At 44.7% G+C, this 12114-nt stretch overlaps 1 protein-coding gene and 1 pseudogene across 1 annotated transcript in view; one reads left to right on the top strand and one right to left on the bottom strand.

Moving 5' to 3' along the window:
* Slc6a16 (solute carrier family 6 member 16) overlaps positions 1-914 on the bottom strand; it is a 15534-nt gene extending 14620 nt beyond the window's left edge. Inside the window, exon 1 of the mRNA XM_028788841.1 lies at positions 892-914. Within this exon, the coding sequence (XP_028644674.1) occupies positions 892-914 (23 nt within the window). The remainder of the gene's footprint in view (positions 1-891) is intronic.
* Positions 915-4027: 3113 nt separating this feature from the next.
* On the top strand, positions 4028-4121 carry LOC114640106 (annotated as a pseudogene).
* The last annotated feature ends 7993 nt before the right edge of the window (positions 4122-12114 follow it).

The raw sequence follows: 12114 nt of genomic DNA, 5'->3' as shown, positions 1-12114 counted from the left end.
TCATACATACTGCACACAGGCACCACATGTGTCACACACACACACACGCACACACGCACACACAGGCACCACATGTGTCACACACACCCCACGTATAACTCAGGCATGACATACATCATCACCTTCACGTGCACCACAAATACACACCAACACATGTACACATGTACCACACACCACACCCATACCATACTGACAAATATCATACACACAAGCACCACATACATGTCTACCACACGCATACCTATACACACCACACATATGAACGACTCAGCATACCCACACATACACATCACATGTTCACATATGCATCATACCCTTCCACCACACACTCGACACACAGAGAGAACTCATACCACCCACATGTTTCTTACATGATGTTTTTACTTCTTCAGGATGTTTTAGCACAAGGGACAGGGATCTGGGTAGCTAGAATTAATAGGAAGAAAGGTGGGAACCACACTAAGAATTTCCGGAAACAGAGATAGACGCCCTCCAAAGCTCACAGATTTCCACTACCAATCTCAGTTGTCAAGCTGCTAAGGCAGGAGGACTGCCATAACGTGGGGTACACAGAGAGGCAGACTAAGGAGCAGGGAGGGAGGGGAGGAGGGAGAGAGCAGCAGAGGGGGTTATATCAACATCAGTCTGGTTCTCTTTGCAGTGAGCTCCTGTTTGCTATTTTGAGAAGGGACTGACTAGAATTACTATGCAACCCTAGCTAGCCTGGAGCTCAGGATAAGCCTGCCTCTGCCACTCAAAGAAAGGCTTAGAAAAGCCTACTTTACCTGTCAAGCTTTCCATTTGTCAACACTCCACCTGAGCTCAGACAGGTCTCAGAGGAGCCTGACTTGCTCCTGTTTCAGACAGCAGCTGCCTCCCACCCCTCCTCACCTACCCACTTTGCTCTTCTTCATGGTCTTCTGGATTCCTGATTCTTTGTCATCTCTGCCTCTGCTCTACCCCCCACCCCACTTCCCAGCCAATGGATGGTCCAGCACCTCATGTCTGGGGCCACTTTTGGCCTTGCCAGCTGTGGTCCCGACGCTTTGACCTTTGTTGGCTCTTCAAATGTTCCGCAGGACAGAGGGCAAGGAGTGTACTGAAAAGGAAAAAAGAACGTCTGTGAAAGAGATGAAGAGGGGAGAATGATGGACTCAAACAGGAATTACTGAGCTGGAGATACTCAGCTGTTAATGGACTTGCCTCGGAAGGCCTGGATGTGAGTCCAATTCTGGATGGACATGTAGCCGGCTATGGTGGCATGCATGCAATTCCCAGCACTAGGGAGAGGGAGACAGAAGACAGCCAAACCTAACTGGCCAGCTCTACACTGGAATGGAAACACTGTCCCATGAGACAGGGGGAACAACTGAGGAAACACACAGGAGGTGATCCTCTGGCCTACACACACACACACACACACATGAACACAGATACACATAAAATCATCTATGGCTGCTAATACAAGATGGCCAAAAGTTTGACAAGGATAGAATACCTAGACAGCATTACTACAAGATAACCCTCAAGCTAGAAAATTGTGCTCTGCTATACTAAGCACCCAGTGATGTTGTGCTCTCCTGACATGACACACAAAGGACACAATACCAAAAATGAAGAACCAGAATGTAGCCATGAGGGAAATCAGATAAACCCAAAGTTAGGGATGTTTTATAAAACAACTGGTTTATGTAACTGTTTCAGATGATGAAGCAGGGCTGATGGGATGACTCAGTAGGCAAAAGTGCTTGCTGCCAGTTCTTACAACCTGAGTTCAATTCCTGGGACTTACATGGTGGAAGGAGAGAACTGACTCCTGTCAATCATCCCCTGATCTCCATATTTTGCTGTGACATGTGGTATACATACATACATACATACATACATATATATATTATGTGATTAAAATTTTTTAAATGTCAAAGTAATGAAGGCAAGAAGAGAATGAAGTATTATATATCCAAATTTCAACTTTAAATGTGAAATTATGTCAAATTTTATTTTATTTTTAAAGACACTGATTATTTATCGTAGCCCTCTATAGGATAGAATCACTCTGTAGTAGTTTATCTGTAGGATAAACCCAGGCTGGCCTCAAACTCAGAGATCCACCTGCCTCTGCTTCCCAAGTGCTGAGATTAAAGGTGTATGCCAGCACTTCCCAGCTTGAAACAAAATTTTTTAGTGAAAAATAAAATTCAGAACAGCCAGGGCTACACAGCGAAACCCTGTCTTGAAACAAACAAACAAACAAACAAACAAAAAACCCAAAACCCCATAGTGTCAATATAAATGAAACTCTTGACTTGGAGCAACACAACCCAGTCAAGGGAGCTGAGGAGATAACCCAGTGCAAGCAGGATAAGGACCTGAGCTCAGATCCCAGAACTCACATAAAAAAAAAAAACAGAACAACAGACGAACAGAGCTAGGCAGAATGGTAGAAAGGTATCATCCTAGAACAGGAAGGAGAGACAGGGAGACCTGGAGGGGAGCAGTGATGCCCGCTGGGCAGCCATCTAGCTGAAACCATGCGTTCCAAGTTCAGTTAAGCAATGCTGTCTCAAAAAATAAAGTGGAGTGTGATAGAAAACACCTGATTGGGGTGGAGGGAATGGGGAAAGGGGATAACATCTGAAATGTAAATAAATAAAATATCCAATAATAAAAAAAAAAGAATAGCCGGGCAGTGGTGGCGCACGCCTTTAATCCCAGCACTTGGGAGGTAGAGGCAGGTGGATATTTGAGTTCGAGGCCAGCCTGGTCTACAGAGTGAGTTCCAGGACAGCCAGGGCTACACAGAGAAACCCTGTCTTGAAAAACAAAAACAAAAAAACAAAACAACAACAAAAAAGAATAAATATTTTAAAAAGACACCTGATATCAACCTCTGCCCTCCACATCTGTAAACGTGACCACACAAACATACAGACTCACACACACTCATGAGGTAAACGTTCCAGACAGGCTAAGTTTAAAAAGAAGCGAAGTTAAACTGTGTCATGTCATTAAGTAGTGTCCACACACATGGGAAAGTACAATGAAAAGCCATGACGTGTTCATCTCAGTCCGGCGCGGCCATCTCAGGAATGGAGGAGCACTGACTAGAACCTAAGAGAGTGCTCTAGAATCAAGATGACTTTCTCTCTGTAGTTAGTCATCTTTCTTGATGTTTTAAGATCGGGCTTCCCATTGTAGTGCAGGCTTGCACAGAGCTCACCGTGTGGCAAGTTGTCCTAAAACTTGTAGCAATCCTACTGCCTCAGCCACCTGAGGCCTGGGATTACAGGATTGAGCCACCGCGCCTGACTAGTACTGTTCTATTTCTTGGTTGGGTTAGAGGTGTGCTGCACTACTATTGTTTGAATGTGGATTTGAGAGCCCAAATCTTTTGAGTTCAGACTACATTTTAGAGAACCTGATCTAAGTTTGAACTCAGATAAGCTGGTACCTAACATTAGTTTCCAAGTTGCCCCCTGAGCCTAGCTCTAGGCTGATCCCCAACAAGACCAGTGTCTTCAGGTTACACCCTCAACAAGGCCGGCATCTCCAGGTTATTCCCCCAACAAACCTGCACCCCAGGTTACAAGTGCACCCCCTGCCTAACGACCACCCATGCAGAGGGGAGCAGAAGTTAAGTTTAGGATATGACTCCCAGCACTAGTCAACATGTTAAAGGCCACGATAGCTTTCCAATTAGATGCTTGCACACTTATCATCCCCACCCACCCTCCCCTGCTTGCTACTTACTATAAAGTCTTCTCCCAGATATTCAGGGCTCCCCTACCACCAAAACTGTCTGGTGTGATGGTGATGCACTGCCCTCACTGGGAGCTAGCTTAGGTAGAATAAAGACCCTGCTGTGATTTACATCAGATTAGTTCCTGTCTGGTTTTGGGTGGTTTAACCCTTCCCTGGCACTACAGATTATCCCTGAAGGACTCATTTGTTAGAAGCATGGACCTCAATGAGGAGAGGTGGAAGAACCTTTAGGAGTTGGCAGCTGGTGCAAAGTAATAGGTCAAAGGGGCTGGAGAGGCACATACAGTTGTAATGATGCAGAGAAGGTTAGCATGGCCCCTGAACAAGGATGACACATTAGTGAAGCGTCCCCTCCCCCCAAAAAAAGCACTGACTGCTCTTCTAGAGAACCTGAGTTCAATTCCCAGCAACCACATGGTGGCTCACAACCATCTGTAACGTGATCTGATGCCCTCTACTGGTGTGTAGACAGCAACAGTGTATATAAAATAAATAAATGAATCTTTTATTTATTTATTTTTTGTTTGTTTGTTTGTTTGTTTTTGAGACAGGGTTTCTCTGTGTAACCTGGGCTGTCCTGGAACTCACTCTGTAGACCAGGCTGGCCTCGAACTCAGAAATCCACCTGCCTCTGCCTCCCAAGTGTTGGGATTAAAGGCGCATGTCCGACGAATCTTTTTTTTTTTTTAAGTAATTAGGTCAAGGGCTGGAGGTATAGATCAGGGCAGTAAATCTTGCCCAACAAGTCCAAGGTCCAGGTTTGACCCCCAGAACTGCAATGACAAATATTATGTCTCTGAAACCATTACCTTCAGAAAAAAATTAATCCTGGTGTCACATGGACCATGCTGAACTCTAACTAGTTCTGCAGCCAATGATAACCTTGAACTGATTCTCCCGCCTGCACTTCCTGTGTGCTGTTCTCACACACCTGCACAGCCACACCTGTGAGCACTGTCATGGGAGTAAGCTTGACTACTGAGTCTATCTAGTCCAGATACTATGTGTTTTACTATGTGTCTTCCTCCTCCTGCTCCTCCTCCTCCCCCTCCTCCCACTCCCATGTTGATGCCATCCAGACTGCTGGGACACGGCCTCAGCAGAGCAGTGCGGATACTGACATCATGCTGTTAGGTCCTTAATACTTTGGGCTAAGCAAACCTCTTTTCTTTACTTAGTTCAGGACTTCGGATATTTTGTTATAGTAACAGAATATGGGTTAATGTACACAGACAGGTGGTTTATAATTATTCATTTAAAGCTGTTCTGTTCTTATGGGCACATTTTATCTTTACAATTTAAAATATTAAAAGATAAAATACGCCGGGCGGTGGTGGCGCACGCCTTTGATCCCAGCACTTGGGAGGCAGAGGCAGGCGGATTTTTGAGTTCGAGGCTAGCCTGGTCTACAGAGTGAGTTCCAGGACAGCCGGGACTACACAGAGGAACCCTGTCTTGAAAAAAAAAAAAAAACAAAAAAAACCCAAAACAAACAAAAAAAGACTGAAAGGGAACTGTGCATAGCAGGTGGTGCCTGCATTCCCAACACACAGGACGCTTAGGAGAAGGGTCGTGTGAGTTCCAACCCAGTGTGAGCTCCAAAGTGAGACCCTTCATCAGAAATAAACATAAGAAGAAGAAAGGGGCTGGGGAGAGTGTCTCCTTGCTGCTCTTGCAGAGGGCCTTAGCACACTGTCCAGTGCCCACAATGACCGGCTCATCCTGCCTGTATCCCCAGTTCCAGAGGATCACACACCCTCTTCTGGCCAACAGAAATACACATGTACATAAAAATACGCTTAAAAATAACAAGTAAACAAAAAAGACTAAAACCATAAAAAAGCAGCTGAGTCCAATATTATCAACACAAAAGTAAACATCATACATAAAGTATCTATCATAGGTCTGGCAATGCGGCTTTTAATCCTAGCACATACAGAGGCAGGAGGTCTCTGAGTTCAAGACCTGGAGTGAGAGGTTTGCTTTCCTTAAAAACCCAGTTATGTTATGTGAATGTTTTTGTTTTAATCCCTGGTGTGGGATATGGGGCTGTTTCAGTTTGTCCACAGCCATTAGCTATGACTATCTCATGCTCTATGAGGGGTGAGTTTGCAGCTGCAGAGAGTTTACATTTGGAATTCTGGGGACTCTGAAGAGAGGATAAATGCCAGTGCCCAACGCAAGGGAGGGGTGGGGGGATTCTGAAGAAGAAGAAGAAGGAGAGGAGGAAAGAGGAGGAGGAGGAGGAAGAAGAATAGCACAAGGAGGAAGGAGGAGGAGGAAGAAGGAAGAGGAGGAAGAGGGGGGGGGGGAGGAGGGGAGGAGGAGGAGGAGGAGGAGGAGGAGGAGGAGGGCTGCTTCCCACACTGCAGCAGAAGGTAGAGGTATAAGAATCCAATAAAATGGCTAAAATAATTGACAACAAAGGCCAGCCAGGTCCACAGAGCAGCTCCAGGACAGCCAGAACTATTACATAGAGAAACTCAGTCTCGAAAAACAATAAAACAAAAACAGGGCTGGGGAGATGGCTCAGTGGTTAAGAGCACTGACTGCTCTTCTAGAGATCCTGAGTTCAATTCCCAGCAACCACATGGTGGCTCACAGCATCTGTAATGGGATTTGACGTCCTCTTCTGGTGTGTCTGAAGGTGTACTCATATACATTAAATAAATAGATAATTTAAAAAACAAAATTTAAAAAACAAAAAATCAGAACTCCAGGTATGCCACCCACCCTAAAGCCTCCCCCCCAATTCTTCAGTGTCCCCCCCCAACCTATCCCCAATTCTTCCTCCCTCCTCATTACCACCATGTTCCAGCTCCTAACTCGGGCAGTGGCCCCCTGCTCATACACAGGCCACACCAGTCAGAAAACCAGACAAAACAATAACTAAGGAACAAAACACCCATGCAACAAAGTAAACTCAGAAATCTGCATCTAGACCTATAACCAAACCCAGATGCCTGGATGCCAGTGTGAGAGCAGTCAACAACAGCCAGGCAATACGCCATCAACAGAGCCAGAAATCCAGCACTCTTCATGATAAAAATCTTGGAGAGTTCAGGGATACAAAGCATATACCTAAACACAATAAAGGCAATTTACAGACACCTATAGCCACCATCAAAGGAAATAGAGGGAAACTCAAAGCAATTCCACTAAAATCAGGGGCAAAAAAAGGCTGCCCAGTCTCTCCCTATCTATTTAGTAAGTACTTGAGGTAACTAGAGCAATACGACAACTGGAGGGGATTGGAAAGGAAGAAGTCAAAGTGTCTTTATTTGCAGATATGACAATATACATAAACAACCCCAAAAATTCTACCAGGAAACTCCTACAGCTGATAAACTCCTTCATAGAAATGAGTAGATACAACAGTAACTTTAAAAATATCAGTAGCCCTCCTATATATACAAATAAGGAATGGCCTGAGAAAAATCAGAGAAACAACACACTTCACAATAGCTACAAATAATATAAAATATCTAGGGATAAACTCTAACCAAGCAAGTAAAAGACTTGTAAAACAAAAACGTCAAGGATTTGAAGAAAGAAATTGAATATATCAGAAGATAGATCTCCCATGCTCATGGGTTGGTAAAATTAACGTAGTAAAAATGGCTATCCTATCAATAATGACCTACAGATTCAATGCAATCCCAAACAAAATTCCAACACAATACTTTACAGACCTTGAAAGGACAATACTCAACTTCGTATGGGAAACACAAAACCCAGGATAGCTAGAACAATGCAGACCAACAGAAGAACTTCCAGCAGTATCCTTCTCCCTGATCTCAAGCTGCACTATACTATACTAACAAAAATCACATAGTATTGACATAAAAACAGATAGGTTGATCAATGGAAATAAATCAAAGACACAGATATAAATATATACATCTATGGACTCAATTTTGATCAAAACAAAAACGAAAATATACAATGAAAAAAAGAAAGTATCTTCAACAAATGGTGCTGATCTATCTGGATGTCTGCATGTAGAAGAATGCAAATAAAGGCATACCTATCACCCAGCACAAAACTCAAGTCCAGATGGATCAAAGACCTCAACATAAACTAGATACACTAAACCTGAAAGAAGAGAAAGGGGGGAATAGCCTTGACTTCAGTGGCACAGGAGACAACTTCCTGAACAGAACATCAATAGTGCAGGCTCTAAGATTAACAATCAATAAATGGGACCTCATGAAACTGAACAGTTTCACAAGGCAAAGGACAACACCAATAGTACAAAATGGCAGCCTACAGAATAGAAAAATATTTTCACTGACTCCATATTTAATAGAGGGCTAATATCCAAAATATATAAGAAACTCAAGAAATTAGACATCAGCAAACTAAATGATCCAATTAAAATTGGGGGGGTACAGATCAAAACAGAGAATTCTCAATAGAGGAATTTCAAATAGCTGAGAAACAAATAGATATTCAACATCCTTAGCCATTAGGGAAATGCAAATAAATTATCCTGAGATTCCACCTTACACCAATCAGAATGACTAAGATCAAAAACACAAGTGACAGCTCACACTGGTGAGCACGTGGAGCACAGAGAACACTCCTCCATTACTGGTAGGAGGGCAAACCTGCTCAGTCACTTCAGAAATCAATATAGTAATCCCTCAAAACAACCGGACTCAGTCTACATCAAGACCCAGCTATACTCTCAGGCTTATACCCAAAGGAGGCTCCATCCTCACACAAGGACATTTGCTCGACTATGTTCATAGCAATTTTATTAAAAATATCCAGAAACTGAAAATAACCTAGATATCCCTCAACCAAAGACTGGATAGACAAAATGTAGGACATTTACACAGTGGAGTACTACTCACCAGTTTTAAAAAATGGTATCATGAAACTTGTAGGCAAATGGATGGAACTAGAAAAAAATCATCCTGAGTGAGGTAACCCAGACCCAGAAAGGCAAACATGGTATGTATTCACTTATAAGTGCACAGTAGCTGTTAAGTGAAGGCTACTCAGGCTATAATCCACAGATCCAGAGAGGCTAAGTAACAAGGAGGGTTCAACAGGGGATGCATGGCTCTCCCTAGGAAGGGGAAATGAAATAGATTCTTCTGATGCGGTGGGTGGGGGTGGGAACAGGAGGAATCAGGTAGAGGAAAGAAATGGAAAGATAAAAAAAAAAAAAAGAAAGAAATGGAAAGATAGAAAACAGAGCATTTGAAGTGTGGGGCGGGGGCGTTGTAGAAACTTAGTGCAGTCAAAACTCCCAGGAACCTACAAGGATGACCCTATTGAGGACCTCTAGCAATGGAGGACATAAAGTCTGAATTGTCCATCTTCTGTAACCAGGCAAGACTTCCTCTCATGGTGGGACTGGGACAACAATCCAGACAAAACTTTTGAACTACAACCTGTCTTGCCTGCGAGATGTGCTGGGGCAATGGTGGTGAAGAACTTCTAGAAGCAGCCAACCAATAACCGGTCTAACTTGAGGCTTTAACAGGGAGCCATGCCTGACACTGCCTTGATGACCAGGAACTAGAGGCTGGATAGCCCAAAGACCTAGCATGAAACCAGACTGGTCAAAACCCAAAAACAAACAAAACCAAAACAACAACAAAAATGATACCTATTGATGTTCTGCTATACTCATAGATGAATGCCTAGCTCAGATGTCATCACAAAGGATTTCTCCAGCAGCAGATGGCAGTGGATGCAGAGACCCACAGCTGAACATTTAGCAGAGACAGAGCCCAAGTTGGTAGTCTCCATAGGGTCCCACCCCTTGGAGCTTGGAGAACCCTGTGTAAGAGTGGAGGGGGAATTGTGAGGTTGAGGACACTAGGAGAGCGCCACCCACAGAACCAACTAAGCAGGGCTCATGGGGCCCCTGAAGCAGTCTGTGTTATGTCCTCTGCATGCATATACATGTATTACAATTGTTGGCTTGGTATTTTGGGGGGACTCCTTACAAAGGGAGTGGATGGTGTCTCTGACTCTGTTGCCTATTCCTGGGATCCATTTCCTCCTACTGGGTTTCTTTGCCCCGGCTTGAGGTTTTGTGCCCGGTCTTATCATACCTTGTGCCATGTTTGGTTGATGTCCCTGGAAGGACTGCTATTTTCTGAAGAGAAATCGGGATGGAGTGGGGATGGGGGAGTGGATCTGGGGTCAAGGAGAGGTGGGGGAAATCTCAAGGAGTGGAGGGAGGGGAAGGAAGAGAAAATGTGGTCAGAATGTATTACATGAGAGAAGAATAAATTTTAAAAAACTTATCTACCATTACTTCTTTAATTTGGTTTTACTTTTTCTTTGGGGACAAGAGTGGATATGAATAGAGGAAAAGGTTTGTTTATTTTATTCATTCGTGTATTTTATGTATGTCAGTGCTCTGTCTTCATGCACACCAAGAAGAGGCAATCAGATCCCATTATAGATGGTTGTGACCCACCTTGTGGTTGCTGGGAACTCAACTCAGGATGTCTGAAAGAGCAGTCAAGCGCTCTTAACCATTGACCCATCTCTCCAGACTGAAAAAAAACTTTTTAATGCATATGGAATTTTACTAAGCTGAGGGCTGGGGAACGTAGCTCATTTGGTAGAGTGCTTGCCCTGCATGCACAGGGCCCTAGGTTTCATGACCAGTATTGCATTAGGAGGAGGTTTGATGGCCTGTGCCAGAAATCAAAGTACTTGGGAAGTAGAGATGAGAGGACTTGAATAGTCCTTTGTTATCCTTGACCACACAAGTTCTAGGCCAGCCTGGGCTAGTTGAGACCCTGTCTCAAAAGCTAATCAAGTTGAGTCCAACAAGATGGCTCAATGGATAGATGCACTTGGTGCCAATATAATGATGATCTAAGTTCAATCCTTGTATTCCACATGAAGAAAAGAGAGAACTAATTCCCACAAGTTGTCTTCTGACCCCCACATGTCAGGGCACATGCGCCACAGACTCAGATCCACACATCAGTCAATCAATACACACAATAACTTTTAAAAGTTAGGCATGTTGAGGAAGTAGAGGTTTACCTATGACACGCAAAATTTCACTACAACTAGATATTTTGCCCATATCAAAAATGAGACATATCTCCAAATACAAAAAGCCAAAAATCTCAAAATTCATAATTAGTGTTGTCCCTGACACTGTAGTCCATCGGATAATAGTAGCAATTTAGTAATAGGCAAGTTGTGTGAAAAGGAGATCGATTTCCCTAACTGGAAGGCATTTAAAAACAAGCAGAACTGAAAACACGTTTTCTGGAAAATCCAGTCAACCAGAACTTTCAGTTGCAGAACTGAGCACTGGATTTGATTCCTCGTTTACTTTATTCATTTCTCCGTTCAATACTTGGACCTGGGTCTTGTCCCTGCTAGGCAAGTGCTCCCTTACTGAGCTACAGCCCCAGCTCCAGGGCTGAGCTCTGGCGGGCTGGCCACTCCTGAACCCTCCGACCTCCTGCCTCAGGACTGGCCCTGTCGCTGTCACAGGCCCCTAGGAGCCTCCTCAGAAACACCCGCTCCACTCACTTTACCTCCTTCCCTGGAACTACGGCCTCAGAAAGAAAAGCAAGCGGATGTCCTGAGTCCTCCAAACCGGAAATGGCTGATCCTACCGGGCTGGAAAGGGAGCTGGGCCGCTTATGCTTATGTGCCTTCCCAAAAGAGCAGCCCTCGGGGCTGTGGAGGCTGCCTCTCAGGCCTTGCCTCAGGCAGGCGCAGCAGAGGAGCGAGGAGGCAGTTTTCCGGGTTCTGACGGAGAGGGACGGCGACCCCTGACCTCGTGACTCCCCCTCCCTTGTGTCCTGTGGAGAGCCTGCCGCTGCATAATGGCCGCCCGTCTCACCGCCCGGGCCTCGAAATCCCTGCTAAGCTCTCCAGCGGCTGTGTACGTGAAAAAGCCCCAGAGGCCTCGGCTTGGAAACCCAGGAACCTCCCCAGGCCCTCCGGCCTCCTCAAAGGCAGTTCCCACATCGTGAGCCCGCGCGGCCTGTCCTGTCCCCGCTGTTTCTGAGCCTCCTCGACCAACACGGAGGAGCCTCCCGTGCGCATGTGCTCACAGCTCCTGACTGCGCGTGCGCTGCAGTCCCTTTTCCTCTGTGTATAGCCCTGTGTGACACAAGTACTTTGTTTCCTTGATGCCACAGGCAGAAATGGTGGAGAGACTTCATCTTCACATTTATTCTGTGTGGATTTCAATCCATTGATATTTACTCAAAGCCCCGCTTTCAGGAGCAAAATAAACATACACACCACAAAGGCCGATTAGGGGTTAAAAGGACAGCGAATAAGAATTAAAAATGGGCAAATGAAACGCCCATATTTGCCACCAAACAGTGTTCCATCCCAGATCCC

Source organism: Grammomys surdaster, unplaced genomic scaffold (genome assembly GCF_004785775.1).
Source record: "Grammomys surdaster isolate TR1022 unplaced genomic scaffold, NIH_TR_1.0 125769, whole genome shotgun sequence".
Classification (NCBI taxonomy): Eukaryota; Metazoa; Chordata; class Mammalia; order Rodentia; family Muridae; genus Grammomys; species Grammomys surdaster.
This window is presented reverse-complemented; position numbering and strand designations above follow the sequence as displayed.